Source organism: Pelodiscus sinensis, chromosome 2 (genome assembly GCF_052426305.1).
Source record: "Pelodiscus sinensis isolate ZL-2025 chromosome 2, ASM5242630v1, whole genome shotgun sequence".
In the NCBI taxonomy this organism is placed as follows: domain Eukaryota; kingdom Metazoa; phylum Chordata; order Testudines; family Trionychidae; genus Pelodiscus; species Pelodiscus sinensis.
Genome location: NC_143053.1, coordinates 227048547 through 227065026, shown reverse-complemented (window position 1 = coordinate 227065026; position 16480 = coordinate 227048547). Strand labels below are relative to the sequence as shown.

The 16480-nt window shown below is 43.8% G+C and overlaps 1 protein-coding gene across 22 annotated transcripts in view; it reads right to left on the bottom strand.

Annotated features, from left to right (window-relative positions):
* Nucleotides 1-16480, bottom strand: part of KIAA1217 (KIAA1217 ortholog) — a 553152-nt gene that overhangs the window by 57094 nt on the left and 479578 nt on the right. For all 22 annotated transcript variants that reach the window (XM_075922528.2, XM_075922523.2, XM_089776737.1 and 19 more), the window contains one exon: nucleotides 6331-7163. In XM_075922528.2, coding sequence (XP_075778643.2) covers nucleotides 6331-7163 — 833 coding nt within the window. The remainder of the gene's footprint in view (nucleotides 1-6330; nucleotides 7164-16480) is intronic.

Genomic DNA, 16480 nt, shown 5'->3' with positions numbered 1-16480 from the left:
TGTTAAACATTTTAACTTAATAAAAATGACACATTTTTAAGCTGGGATTTTTTGTGTGAACTTCTTCTAGATAGTGAGAATGCCTTGTATTTCTCAATTCCTAGTTAAGAGTGGTATTACAGATCTCACTTGAACCCTCTTCAGCAGGCTAGGTGGTTAAGATGCAGGAACTCCAGGGAGGGTATAAAGCAAAGTATATGGGAATACTCAGCTTTCTGATCCCCAAGTAAAAGGATGCATACAATTAAAGAGATGTTTGATTTCATGTGTACATTGTCATTCATCTCAATTATCTTCTAATAAAATCAGAATTAATCTCTCTGACCTACATGCTAAATTAAAAGAAACACTTTTAAATGCTGGTGTAATAATCCTTGAAAATTCTTATACACAAGCAATTATTCTGCATCAGCTATGTCAATGTCTCATCTTGGTCGCGCTCCTCAAATAGCAAGATGCCAAAGTGCAGGTTCCATTTCCTAATCTACTATATATTTTAGAGAGTTTGTGTGTCTGTCTGTATGTCCATGCATCTGTCTGTAAGTCCGTTTGTTCAAGAATTTCTCCCAAACGGTAAGAGCTAGGACCACCACATTTGGCGCGCAGCTCTTATAATAACTTAAAGCAAGGTCAGGGTTGATTGTGCCAGGACACTGGGATGTGCCTGGAATACAATTGTTTTGTATCAAACAGAAAGGGAGGGGTGAGAGAGCAGGGACAGCTTTACTCACAAATGACCACAGGGAGCAGCAAGTGGCCCAGGGAGCAGCAGATGGATGTTGCATGGCCCCTGCTACCCCCAGGCCGGCCCCAGGGAAAAGCCAGTAGACAGGCTGTGCAGGCCCCCGCTGCCTCTGGACTGCCCCTGAGGAGAAGATAGCTCGTGGGTCAATCTGCCCTCCCCTCCGCTGGGCTGTCCCCACGGAGAAGCTGGCGGGTGGGCAGCATGGCCCTCACCATCCTCAGCCCCGGCCAATGCCAGGTAAGTCTTCTACTACTGTGTAAGTCATACAGGTCCAGCCACTTGGCCTTTACCTAATGAACTGCATGCAGAGAAACTATGTGATTCTGCAGACTACCACTTCTGGAGCAACCCAGGATAACAGTGGTCCCCAACGCGGTGCACGTGGGTGCCATGGCACCCACCAGGGTATTCATGTGCACCTGCCTAGTGACCAGGCCTGAGCCATTCTTGTGCCCTGGGCCCCTGGCGCCCGCGCGGTGCCACCCCCGGGCGTGCGGCAGCCTCAAAAGGTTGGGGACAATTGCAGGATACAAATGAGATGGGTGAGGTGTGCACTGCCATCTGAAGATAGTTAGCTCTGCTGGCAGTAGGAAGATAGGGCTGGGGCCACTACACCACCTCACTCGTTTTGGAGAGGTAAGAGCTAACAAGTGGTGAGAGTGTGGAGTAGTGGCTTTGCTTCCCACAGGCTCTGCACAGGGTTCTAAGGTAGGGAAAAAAACTTGTCGGAGACTTCCTATCACACCTGATAAGAGCCAGCCACAAGCAGGGGCCACCTACCATACCCATTTGTGTTTGGGGGCTAAAAGTGGAGACCTTTTCAGGAAATATTCTTAGCACCAGTAAAAGCAAAGCTCTACTTGGATTGCAAAGCGTAAGACAAAGAAGGGCCCACAGGATATAAATAAGATTGGTTAATTCTCTCATATTGATTCTGTCCAAAGGATCCTGTAGTTAAAGAGTCACATGGCTAAAGGGTCAGAGGATGGGGAGAGTTCCAAGATCTTTACTCAGTAATACTTTTTCATACTTTTATCACTTGACTTTAAATTAACATCCATCAGGATTCTCAAGTGGCACAAAAAGAGGAGGGCAAAAATATGATCTCAGAAAAAGTTCAGTAAGCTTCACAAAACTATTTTGATTGCAAGAAAATGTGTTGTACAAGTATATTGGCAGTTTAGTACCTGATGATAGTTGAGTAACTACTAAATACCCTAGAATTTTACAACACTTAAGTGAAATGTTGTTTCACATGCAATGTAAATAAATAATACTGCCATTTAGTCAAGTTAATTCAGACTAACTGCTGAAAAAAATCAACTTCCGATCTCTCAGGATTTATAGATTTGCACTGCCCACAATAACCTACCCTGAACCAGATAAATGCACCATCCAAAAAATGAAGCTAATCCTTTTTAAAATTGTACATGGCCACTCATTAATAAAGTAAATTCCTCTGAGCCTCAGATTTTAGGGATTGTCATTCTTTAAAGATAAAAGAATTCAATTTTTGATAGTGTTTCCACAATCAACATGGGAGGAGACTTTTAATAACTTTTTGCATAAGAAAGTTCAGATATTTTAGTTTTTTTAACTTCCTGATAACACTAGAACTTTTTTTGTATCACTGTAAAGCAAATTTTGTCACACAATTATTTTGACAAAGGAATTGGTGCAATAATTAATTAGGTGCTCAGGTTGCATGGAAGGGGATGCATAGGAAACAGCAGAGAGAAAATAAAAAGAAAAAAAGATAATTATCTAAAACAAATCAAACATGAAATTCCAAACATGAACCTTGACAAACTTGTTAGTTAGGAGATTGATTTCCTCAGCATATAATCAATCAACATGGGAAACTCCAAAGGGGAAGATGGAAAATAATTGTGAATACCTTTCTTGGACCAACTTAATCACTGCTGACATCAAAATCCCAAAGGCCAACCCCCCATTGTCTATGGAAAAAGCAGCATATTGTTATTAGAAGCCAAACACACTCTACTTCCAAATGTGTTCGTGAAACACCAGTTTTTTTCTAGCCTGCTTACTGCATCCCAGGAAACAGAAAAAAAATCAAGATTTGTAAGGGGAAAAGCGATTTAGTTGAAATTCTATCCACTTACATTTCGTCTGTGCATCTATGCTTAATCAATACACTTTTATCTGGTCAAGAAAGACCTTAGGATAGTTTTTCTAGGTAAGTTCTCAGAGTACACAGTGCAAATCACACTTTTTTCTTTCTAATGCAAAGTATATTGTGACAGTATTAATAGCAGCTCTTAAACTGCTGGTTTGAGGTTTGCAGAAGCCTCAAACCACGTCTAGTCATTTTAAATGAGTCTTTCAATTTCAAAACATCTACATAAAAGATGATGAGAGCACTGAGACCTTCACCGCCTGGCCCCTTAGAAACTGTTTACATACATACAAAGTGATTGTAAAATTGCACGCCACTCTGATGTGGCAAAGCGCGCACAAGAGTCAATGAGCACATAAGGGACAAGGCAGTGCAGAATCTGACATGCTCTACCCACAGGTGATCTTGATGGCTACATTCAGTGCTCAAGATCCCCAACCACTGAAGTCCAGTTGTTCTTGCTTAAATCTGTGAATGTCACTCCCATTCAGAAGGCTGGCATGAGACCTGTGCATCACATAAGTCCCACATAAACCCTCACTAAAGGGCTTATGTAGGACCTTGTGAATTTTGCCACATGTGACTTAAGGGCTGAGTCAGCCCTGTTATTTTATTTTCTTGTTTTTCATGACTTTGCAGCATATAACACAAGACGGGTTCAAACCCCTTCTGATTAGACTATAAATGTGCCACCTCCCATAGCCAGACAGAGAGGATTAATCACTTCTATTATAACTCTTGCCTGTCAGCTGTTGATAACTGAGCTGTAAACATTCAGCTTAAATTGAAACAGAATTCAGCCAGGAGGCTCTTTCTATTATTTAATTTATTTAACACAATTTCAATAAAAATAGTTTTTATTGTTTATGAAATTACAGAAGGACAAAATAAGGCTTAAGGCTCTTTAAAGTGTATAACTCAAAAACATTTCCTAAAGTAATATTTCAGAGCTTAGACAATAGATTAATGTGCACTAATTGCTTATGGTATTTACTATGATTTTTTTTAAATAGCCTAGACACTCAGGGTTTAAAGAAACAACATAAAACATGAGCACTTTCCAGTGTATTTTTTAATAAATACTGGGTTGAATTTTAAAGACATGTATATATTTAGAAGTGCTATTCTACAAATATTGTAGTCATAACTTTAAATGCACTTTAGGAAGAGTACACAGACTGCTGATGCATACATTCCTTCAAACCACCACAGAATTATTTGCAACTTCACCAGTGTGTGTGTTTACACATGCATACGTGGGCATGCCTGTGATTATACTAGGGGGCAAAGGGATGTTAGGAGGAGATAAGCTAAGTAAAGAGGAAAGAGAGTTGCTGATAGCTCTCCTATTTCCAATCTATCTAGGATAAAACGTGTAATCCAAAGCCAATTGCTTGCATTAAAAATGGCAAATATAGTTCAAGTTATCCCCTTGCTCTACCACGGGAAATCTGCAATTAGATTTCAGGAACCTACACATAGTGTTTCAAAAAAGTTGCTTTGACTCTAGACCAATGATGGGCAACCTGAGTTAGTGAGCGAGCCATATGTGTGGGCCGCAAGATTGTTGTAACCAAGATGGTCTCCCAGGATAGGGTAGAATTGCTCACTGCGCTTGCGTGCCTAGAATTTGTGGAGCATGTTGACTGATTTGTAGCAGCACTGTGACTGGATTCATGGCTCTTTCAGTCAATGTTGTGTGCAATCATCACGCATCTCACTTCATATGCCCTTGGTTCTTGGAGCATATCACTTTTGTAATACCAGTAGGAAAAAAACTCTACATGGACGAAAATCAGCAGAATCTTGCAACTGTGTGTGAGCAATGGTAAACAAAATGTCTTTTGGGCCACACACAGAACCCCAATGGGTCACATGCAGCCTTTGGGCTGCAGGTTGCCCACCGCTGCTCTAAACTGAAACTGTCTCTAACTCATATCCTTGATGTGCCACTACCCTGCTGGGCTGGTATGCAATTTTTTGCGGATGGCTGAGATTCTTTTAAGACACATCCTCCACCCATTTCCCCTCTCCTCCCATCCTTGAGACATATGCTGCGTTAATCCTCTCTAGCCAATTACAGTTTGAGGAGTCTCCTTCTGAGCCTGTCAATGAGATGTGTGGTACAAGTCTGCTCAGGTCTTATTTTAAAGCCCACACTGGACCCAAACCAGATAGGAGAGGGCTGAGTCATTTTCAAGCCCGATTCAAACCTATATTTCACCTTTAGCTTGTATCAGCACCGCTGCTGCTGACTCACCCATGGGGCTCAGCGTAGTGACGACTTCCCTCTCCCCACACTGCATGTCAGTACACTCACTTTTTAGCATACATGGCACAGTAAGGTGCTAATGGCCAGCAGCAGGGGGGCACATCACTGCCACTTCACAAACCCCACAGATAGGAGGAGGTATTTGGAGACAATCTGAATGGATCAAGTTGGCTTCAGACCAGAATCAAATGTGACACTTCAGTTGGGTTCTGTTGGGTTCCTATCAGCCTGCAGGCCCTATGTAAGGGGAAGCACTTAAGAGAGATGTGAGGTGCTTCTTCTCTCCCAGGGTCGAGTCATGAGTTACCTTCCACAGTTACTTTTAGCCTTTGAGAGCCTAGCACTGTCTAGCTAACCACCTTCAATTCCCTAAAGAGTTCCATAAAAGCAGCACAGACAATAGTCTATCCATTAGCACAACTTATATGGGGATATCTTAGCCAACTGCCAGTATAACCATTCTTCTGCCTCAGGGCAGGGTCTATGGCAGCAAGTCACCATAAGACCATTGCACAAATCTGACCCTCAGGAATACAGGGGAGATCACCGTCAGGTGATAACTAATCGATAACTCATCAAAGAACCATTTTTGATGTTGGGAAAATCAGCAGGAAGAACATTCTTATTTGAGTTTCTTCAGCAAGACAGACTTGCTGATCTCAGGAATGCTCCCGGGAGAATATATTGAAAACAAACTATTCTATTTTATGCAAATTCATGGTTTACAACAGATAAGACAGCCAGTGATAAATTTTCCCCATTTCCTCACACTAGATGAGAAAAACTCCACTCCATAAAGAACAGAAATTGTAATGTCAGAGTGTCATTCTGAACAGGTGTGAAATATATTCCCTTATTAGCATGAGCAGCATAACATTTGTTCTTGTAACATGATTTACTTGTCTGAAAAAAAAATCCCAGTTAATCATTTTATTTTTTCAAATAACTGAAATGTACACTAATTAATATGACTCTGGATCACCATTAGGATGCAACACTTTTTTGAAAGCCACTTTAGTCCTTTTGGTACATCAGCCCTTTTAATTTATTGACCTAATAATTCCCTAAGGTCCACACCCCATATACTAGTCTCCAATTAGTGAAATGAGGTTATGCACACAGATCATGAGACTCTCTCTCATGTACATACCTCATAGTTTTGCTCTGTCTTACCTTGTCTCTTTGTCTTTGGGCACTGCAGCTGGTCCATAGCCAAACACCTGTTTCTCAGCTGCAGATGGAACTACCTCGACCATGCCAGCTAAACCCATAGCATTCCGTGCTTTAGTTTCCACAAACATCGGTGCTCCTGGCTCTTTTTTAAAGGACTGGCGGCAAGGAGAAGACCTGTCCGACTGCATGACATGAGGGGGCACATGAGTGTTATGCTGAGTATGAATATCAATCAGTCTCATGTCAGTGACTCTGTGAGGAGAGGCAGGAGGAGTTTTAGGACCAAGAGTTGGCAAATGGCTGTCAGGGTATTTTCTTGGTTTTTGTCTGTATAACGATTGCTCCATCATGTCAGGTTGCATAGAAGGGTTACAGTAGGTGTTTGAAGACCTCAGTGCACTGCGATGATAAGCTGCAATGTGATCAGGGACATCAAGAGGGTGTCCAGTATGGGGAGCAGCAACACTCATCCTCCCCTCGTGAAACAAGTAGGGGTCAGCGTAAAGGCCTTCATTTCTAAATGGGGCAAGGGTTTTGTTGCTGAGGTCCTCGTCTGGTTTTACATCCCTTCTTTCCAAAATGGCGCTAGGGCTCGGCGATATGGACCTTGATGTTGGCACGCTTGAGAGCCTGTCTCTGGGAATCGTTGCATTGCCTGGCACACCCATGGGCCGGCCCCCCCCGTAAGGAATTCTGGATGGAGAGGGGGGCACAGAGTGAGGCACAGGTGTAGCAGGCGGGGAGCTTGGAATTGCATGGGAAGGATGTGTAGCAGATCCTGGCCGGGGAGCATTTGGTCCATCGCGGCCTGTGTACGTAATTTCCCTCTGCATCTGAAATAAAGAAAAAATCAAATGAGAAGCTCTTTAGCCAGTAGCCTACACATCATGTCAGCTGCAGCTTAAACATCAACTACAGAAAAAATAATTTAACTTAAATTTCTTTATTGCCTATTTAAATAAAATAAACTCTTTTGAGGCTGCAGCTCCTAATGAAAATATGATCTGAAGAAGGCAGGATAATTGGTTCATGTTAACAGAATATTGGAAAAATTTCTAAATTCATTTACTAACACAAGAACTAGAGTAGGAATAATATCACTGATTCTTTGCAGCAGAGGCACACTGTAAAGCCCTGAACTGAACCTTATTCTGCTAGGTTACGGACATAGAATCATAGAATAATAGGACTGGAAGGGACCTCAAGAGGTCATCGAGTCCAGCCCTCCGCCCTCAAGGCAGGACCAAGCTCCGTCTACACCATCCCTGACAGATGTCTATCCAACCTGTTCTTAAATATCTCCAGAGAGGGAGATTCCACCACCTCCCTTGGCAATTTATTCCAATATTTGACCACCCTGACAGTTAGGAATTTTTTCCTAATGTCCAATCTAAACCTCCCCTGCTGCACTTTAAGCCCATTACTCCTTGTCCTGTCCTCAGAAACCAAGAGGAACAAATTTTCTCCTTCCTCCTTGTGACACCCTTTTAGATATTTGAAAACCGCTATCATGTCCCCCCTTAATCTTCTTTTTTCCAAACTAAACCAGCCCAGTTCATGAAGCCTGGCTTCATAGGTCATGTTCTCTAGACCTTTAATCATTCTTGTCGCTCTTCTCTGTACCCTTTCCAATTTCTCCACATCTTTCTTGAAATGTGGCGCCCAGAACTGGACACAGTACTCCACATGTCCCTAGTAATGATGATCCTCCCTTAAAGAACTTACATGTCAGTCTGAAATAGACATAAGAGTTATGAGTGACTGATTCTATATCTTGGCAATGACAATCAACAGTTTGCGGTGCTTTTCCTTATGTATCACAAATGAAGTGTGAACAGGCATGCAGAGTGGTGCCTGCAGTCCTTACTCGAGCAAAGTAAACTTTTACAGCCAATAGGACATTTAATTCACTGCAGGTTTTGGCCTTCTGATAATATTTTGTCAAGATCATTAATTCTGTGCAGAAAACTGAAAATTACACACTGAGTGTTGGTGATGAGTGTAGGTAATTGCTTCTAGAGGTTTTTTTGATATATATGAAAATAATGTGCATAGAACAGTTTTCTGATCTCAAGCACGTATCACCGACTTGCTGTATCACTTGGCCAAAGATACTGGAGCGTGAGATGATTCGGAGCGTGAGATGATTCAGAGCCACTTACAATCACTTCCAGCTAAAATGGACATAAAAAGGGCTACAGTGACTGCCAACAGGAAGGAAGGGAAAACAGGAAAAAGAAAGAGAACTAATCTTTCCCTGGCTGGCTAGAGACACAGCTGAAAACTCTGCAGACAATGATAAGCTATCTGTTGCAGGGAAGGCAACTTCTCACACTGCTCAGTGCTGACCTCTCCAGATGACTGAGCATTACCACTGACAGGAACAGAGGGGACCTCACTGCTACAAGCTTAATTAATGCCTCTGATGAGGTACCCTTAATGATAAGAAGGGAAGGATAAGGATCGGCTGGGCTCCATCAAAGATGCAGGGGGACATCATTTACAAAGGAAAAAAAATCCTTATTTGGCTTTAAAATGTGTCGCCCACTTGATATGGGTATGTTACACTGCCTGTGGGTGGTCAGCCTCCCAACCCAGGTCCACAGGCTCACACTAGCGCTCTAAAAATAGCTGTGTAGACATTATGGCTCCGGCTCTGAAGCTGTGGAGGAGAAGTTTGAGAGCCTGAGCTGCAATAGCAAAGCAGCAACTACACAGCTATTTTTGGTGCACTAGCATGACCCCTGCTGCCACAAGTCTGAGGAACTGGGCTTGGGGGGCTCGCTCCAAGATGCAGTGTAGACATGTCGACACCATGCTCCATCATTTACACAGGATTCCAGCAAAAAAACAAATTCACCACCAAATTGGAATGACTGCTTCTTTAACTTGTTTAAAAACATGTGACTTATGTATCTTGTTATACACAAGACAGAACTATGTAGTCTCTAAAGTGCTACATAGTTCTGCCCTTTGTTTCAGCTAGACCAGACTAACACGGCTGCATCTCTATCACTATTGTTATATACAGTCTGTTTGAAATCCTTGTGTTCAACTTTTATTCCTTCTTATGATAATGTGGCTGGGATTGCAGCAATTACAAAGCATGCCAGTTAGTGAAGCAAGGGGATGCGTTCTCTCCCTACCCCACCTACAAGTTTTTCCATTGTTAAGAACACTGCCATGCCAGTATATACAGTACAACCTCTCCTCTCACCACAGACTTCTTAATTTGAAATTACAAACTACTCTCTCTAGGACTGAAGGTCAGGGATTTTCAATATCAGGTATCAACAAGCAGAAAGGAATGGAGAGAACTCGGCAGCAGCACCAAAAATAATAAATAAAACACAACAAAGTAGAGCACATGGAAGGCCCATAAAAACAACAACAAATGCCAAACTAGACTGTTTCTGTCACAAAGAGAGGTATGGACAACGAATGAGCATAATTTAGGACTTTAAATAAAAACACAGTACAATGAAATTTGACACACACAACCCCAACTGAATAAAAGCTAAACGGAGATGACATTCTATATATACAGCTGTCGATACTGCTTTGTGAGACTGGACCAGTCTTACATGTGGGCATCATGGTAAGGGGAAACCAAGGTCAAGAGCAGGGGTGGGCAAAAAGTGACCTGTGAGCCAGACATGGTTTGCCAGTGATAGCCCTTAGAGGTCTTGGAGCCAGACACTTTATTTACCTGCATGTCTGAAGATATGACCACTCACAGATCCCACTGACCTTGGTTCACCGTTCCCAGCCAATGGGAGCTGTGGGAAGCAGTTCAGGCCAGGCCACCATGTCAGGAACGGAAAACCATGGCCAAGGGGAGTTGCGAGCAGCTGTACATTAGGACACACAGGTAGATAAAGCATCTGGCAGCCGGCAAGGAGCTAACCCTTTCAAACTGCATCCAGCCCACGGGCCACTTACTGCCCACCCTTGATCAAGAGAATGCCCACGCCCGGGCAGGACAGGAGGCAAGTGCCCACCAGCCAGGCTCTGCTTCCCACCTGTGGTTAGGGCTTGTTGCCCACATGGTGCACTGGCTCAGTGGGTGGGTTTGGCTGGCTCCCTTCCGATGGGAGGGGCTGAAGTTGCAGGGGTCAGAAAGGAACTGCCCTGGGGATGAGCTGCAGCAGCTCCAGCAGCCAGGGTGAGCACCCAGCAGCGTGGATTGGGGCCTTGCGCCATGCACCAGTCTGCTCGGGGCCGGGGGGCAAGGAGAGCGCCGGAGGCAGGGGGAGAGGGAAGCTGCTTCTCTCCACTGTCTCCTGCACTCACCCCAGACTGCCTGCCAGTGTAGCTGCTTACCTGTCCCCACATGCCACCGGGGCATATCGGGCGCACGTAGGCTAGTGGCAAGTGTTTTTGTGGCTGCATGGCAGGGTCCAAAGGTGGGCACAGCTGAGGTGTTGAGGCAGTGGAGCTTCCTGGACAGGTTCCCAGCAGCTTGGGGAAACAGACCCCGTGCCAGGTGCGTGTTATGCTGAGCTTCAGTGTGTGCTTTGCTGCATTCCCATCCCTCCAGGGCTTTGCACGGTTGCCAGCCCGACGGAGGCCCCATTGTTTTGGGCATGGCACAAACACTTAGACACTGTCTCTATCCTGAAACATTTATAATGTAATTGAAGACATGAGCCAATAAGTGGGTGTGACAATTGGAAGACGGGAACAACAGGTGTGGAAAGAGAAAGCCGGCAGGCACAGACAACAATGACAGGAACACAGGGTTACACAGAGAGGATGCTTGATGAATTGGAGTCCCACAAGCTACTATTGAGGAAGGGGCCCAGTAGTAGGTGTGGCATGTTTCATGATGCATTTTGCCTTCCAGTGTTCCAGTTGAGGCTGCCATGCCATGCTGCCTCTTTTGCTAAGCTGTACCTAAATGGCACAATATCTCCCTCGTCTTTTGTATTTTCCCTTGCAGACAAATGAGGCAGTGTTAGAACAGAGGACCGACACTTTGTTCCCTGCTCTATTATCAACTCACTGTGTCTCCTTAGGCAAATCACATCACTTCTCTGTGACTTGGTGCACTCAACTATAAACTGGATTTAATGATCATACATATTTTTCTAGAGCTTTGAGATTTTTGGATGAAGAAGCCATGGAAAGCAATAAGTATTATTACACAAATGATTACTATATTTATATGCAAATAATCTTTTTAAATGAATAGGCTCTGGAATCACTCCACTAGCAACATATCTCATTACTTTCTTAATCAAGTGAAAAATTTAATTAAAAAAACCAAATGGATTAGTTAATGTTTTCCCTCATCATCAGAATAAAGTTAGAACCAAACTGTCCTAACTAACCTGAAATCTTAGTTTAGTAATTGCATTATAGTACAGTTTCTATAGCTGTATTACTGACCTTCCGTTATGGCTTTGCACTGATGGAGTGTTACTAAATTTTGCAAATAAATGTCAACTGGGGGGTGTGCCCCCTGCTCGCTACGCTTGCCAACCCCCCGCTCCCCCCCGCCCCATCTGGTGGCTTTCATGGCCAGAAAGCATGAGAGCCACACTCACCAACCCCCCTCTCTCTCGCCAAGGGTAGATGTCTCGCAAACGTGGAGGTGGCAGATGCAGAGGAGGGGGCAGGAGCAGGCTACCAGAGGTAGGTGTCTGACTAGGGGGAGGGTGTAAGAGTGGGCTGGAGGTTCAGGGTCTCGGTGGAAGGAGTGAGGGGGCTAAGGGTGCAGGATCTCAGTGGAAGGGGTGAGTGAGGGGGCTGGGGCTGCAGGGTCTCAGCAGAGGGTGTCTGTGAAAGGGCTGGGGGTACAGGATCTCAGCAGCATGGTCGTGGCAGCAGTTCCCTGCTGGGTCATGGAGCATGGGGCCCCGCATCTAGAAGTGGAAGTGGGGTCGGAGGCAGCTGGATGGGAAGCAGCTGGGATAGGGGAGCAGCAGAGAACGCTGAGCTCCCTGAAGCCGTCCCCCACCCAGGCACCGCAGGCCACCAGCGAGACCTGTGGCAGGAGGCAGCGAGGGCATGGGAGCCAGAGCCCGGCAGTAGGGGGCAGAGCGGGGAGCTGGAGCTCTTTCCCACCGGGACCTCAGAACACAGCAAGGAGCCGCTCCCACCCCCTGACCCTCCTGCAGGGGAGCTGGGAGCCAGTGGGGATCCCAGGGTGCCCACTGAGGAGGGACCAGAAGAGCGACTGGGCTGAGTTGGGACCCGCACCTGCCAGAGCCCTGCCCCCCACCATGCCCACGCCCAGTCCTGGCCTCACTCCTGGGGGAAAAGGGAATTGCCCCAACCCCAGACGGTGAATGGTTCCCATCCTGCCCTGAGCCATGGAGTCCCTTCTGATTCTGCCGAGGCTGGGGATGGAGGGCAGGGCAATGCATATGACGTGATGACATCACTCTGTTGTTCCACAGGACAACTTCTTTTAGAGAGAGTGAGATAGTGCTGCACTGACTGAAATTATCTGTTTTGAAACAACCAGTGCATCTGAAAAATTACAGCGTTGGTATATGGTTTGAAAAACACCAGTAGCCTAAGCATATGGCAAAATGTCACTAGTGCCTACTCTAGCTCCAGCGACACACTCACACTAGAGAACCTAATTGCATGCATGTTGTAGATTGCAAGTTAGTGGTTTTTCCTCCTCTTCCCATCCTACCATTTCATATTTCCATTCCTTAATCATTAACCCTGCAATTTGCCAATGTTAATCAGTGCTTTGGATGCTCCAAATTATTGTGAATGAGGTAGCTTTCCAACTCCCCTGCTCTCTGTGCTCACAATCCTTATGCAAGGCTCATTTCCAGGGAGGATAAAAATTAATGATTTCCAAAAAATCAGATTTTATTTAAATCAGATTTTTTACTTAATTCAGATTTTTTTATTTTTAAAATCACGAATAAAACACTATTTTTTTCATTTAAAAATAACAGTTACAATTAAATCTGAACACAAACATACACTTACAGTCTCATAAAAATAAATTAATGGCTGTAGTCTATCCAGCCTAGCTACTAGCTCTTGATTCTTGAAAGTTCTGGGCTTTCGATGTCTATTTCTCAGAAAACTAAAAAGTAACATGCAAAGACGGACACAGGCTGGACAGTACTGTTTTTGTTCTGTGCTTATGTGGTAGTAGATCTTGGCCAAGCATGGTAGAGTAATTAGTTAAGAGATTGTCTTAAAGAAAGACACACACACAATATATAGGAAAGGATGAAGGCACCATTGAAAGGAACAGTAGAGTGGACTGGAAAGAAAAAGAGAAGATATTATTCAGCGTGCACACACACACATTTCTATGTTCCCCCAGATTTTTGCCACAGAAAAACTGTCATGGCTTTAGGGGGTAAGAGACACCTATTTGGAAATATTTTGAAGAAATTCATTTCCTGGGCAAAAAAGGAAAATGTGTCAAGTAGAAGTAGATGCAGGGCCTTGTTGCAAGAATGAGACACCATAAGGAAAACTGCTTATTGGGAGAAAATGATGTAGATGAAGATGTGGACATGGCTGAGTGGATCAACTGGTTAGTAATTTAAGTAATTCACTTTGCAATGCCTCATTCTGCAAGACACTCTTTATACCTTTTAATATAAGTGCATCTTTTAGCCAAAGACTTAAGTACATCTTCTGCAGGAATAAAAGAAAATGTTGCTGAAGTCACAAAATTATTTTCTAACAACCATTCTGCTTCAGCTTCACTGAAGAGAGCAGGAGGATCCAAACTAATTCTTCCTCAAGATGTTTGATATAATTCTGTGGTTGATTGTTTTGAACAATTTATGAAGAACTGGCCTACTGTCATAAAACTTTGTGAAGAAAACTGTGATTAAATAGATGGAAGTATCTCATCCAAAGTATCGAACACTAAATTAAAGAGGAACATAGAAGATATGTGCAGTATCCTGAAACCTATTATCATTAGTCTTAAACAACTTCAGAGAAATTGCTGCTGCATTGCTGATCCTGTTGAAATTTGGAAGGCACTTCAAGAGACATTGACAAAAGAAATATCGTGCTAGAAAATTGAACTACGGGGAGTAAAGAAGCAAATGGGTCAAACACAAACTCTACCTTATTTTTTTCTGAACATTCTTAACCCCTGATATAAAGGCAGATGCCTAACTTCTGAAGATGCTGCAGCTATGGCAGGGGCATCTCAAAAATTACTCCTCAGTTATGCCAGTCATAAGGCCAAGAGCAAAACATATAATAAGTAAATGTTTACTGATTATGATTTGAACAAATTAGATGTTGTAAAATACTGCATTGAGTTCTAAATTAACATGTTTTAGTGATCAGACTGATACCTTTATTTAAGAAATACATAGAAAAGTATCAGGGGGAAACTTTACTTAAATGAATGATTTTTTTTTTTGGTGATTTAAATCAATTCACCCTGCTCACTTTTAAATGGGTGTGTTATAGGAGCCAGTGTGAAGGTTCAAAAGCTATAATCTCTCCTATTAGCAAGAGGACTTGTACTGTTGAGCATCTCACCATCAGCCTCTGCTACAGGTAATGTTAAGAAAATAATAACGGTCATGCTGAGTTAGACCAGTATCCGGTCTTCTGACACTGGTACCAGGAACCAGCGGGAATGCCAGATACCCCAGTGGGAATGAACAGAACAGGAAATCATCAAGTGATCTATTTCCTGTCACCCAATCCCAGCTTCTGGCAAGCAGAGGCTAAGGACACCATCCCTGTCCATCTATTGATTGACCTCCTCCATGAAAAGGCCCATATGCAGGAATTTCTGGGGGGTTGTGGGGCTTTTTTGGAATTGTGGACCACATTTTTTTTAAATAGAAAGGAGTTCAAAATAGTCATGCAATGAGTGTGCATAAAAGAGGTTAATGAAAACTTTGAGTGGAAACAATGTTTGGTAAAATGATTGTGTTATAGTATACTAAAAGGCTACGTCTACACTGGCCCCAAATTCCGGAAAAGGGATGCAAAGCAGGTAAGTCAGCATAGGGAAATCCGCGGGAATTTAAATATCCCCCGCGGATTTAAATAAACATGTCCGCCGCTTTTTTTCCGGCTTGGGGAAAAGCCGGAAAAAAGCGTCTAGACTGGCATGATCCTCCAGAATAAAGAGATCCTCCTTTTCCGGAGGATCTCTTATTCCTACCTTCCTGAAGCGGCGGACATGTTTATTTAAATCCGCGGGGGATATTTAAATCCCCCGCGGATTTCCCTATGCTGACTTACCTGCTTTGCATCCCTTTTCCGGAATTTGGTGCCAGTGTAGACGTAGCCAAAATGTATATTGTAATAAAGGTTTTATAGAAATTACCACCATTGCCCCCCGCTCCCTCAGCTGCATCTGGCTGCAGCTGCTCTACCTGCTCAGAGAGGCCAGAGCCAGGTGAGTGCAAGCGGGGCTGCCAGCCAACGAGGCCAGGCTCAGGCTGCTCTTCATGAATAGGGAGGTGCCATTCCCTGGGCTGTGCTGTGCTGCCACCAGCCCTGCACATCCATCCTCCCGTAACACAGCACTCTCCCTTCCCCCTAACATAGTAGTTCTCAAACATTTTGGCCTGTGGCCCACCTGGCTCAATGTAAACTTTTCCATGGACCACCAGTTGCTAATGGAAACTCACCGTTAATTACATAATTATACTTAAGCCATTTTTCTAGTACTGCAGCGAGGGAGAATGGTTTAATTTACCCAGTAAGACAGGAAATATTAATTTAAATTATTAAACAAACTAAGCATTTTAACATTCTCATGTTAATTTATCAAACTTCATTTTAAATAAAGTAAAATATTAATTTATGGCCAACACAAAAGGTTCCCACATTTTCTTTATTTATGGCAGGGGTGGGGAACCTTTTTTGGGTTGGGGGGGCCACTACCCCATGTAAAATTAAATTGGGGACCACACAAGTGAGAAGCAAAAGAACTCCTCCAAAAAACCCAACCCTCACTGATGTGGCCCCCAACTGAGACACCTCATTCTCATATTACTTTAGCCCCATGAGGGGGGAGGGAGTTTGAGGGACAGGGAGAACTGAGGTTCAGGGCTTCCCATAGACCAGATTTACTCTTCCAGGGTTAGTGGATTTTGTGGATGCCTCACCCCCAGGCTCTGTGATTGGAATGGTCCCCCACCCCCAGGCTCTGGGATTGGGTTACGAGGTGTCCAAT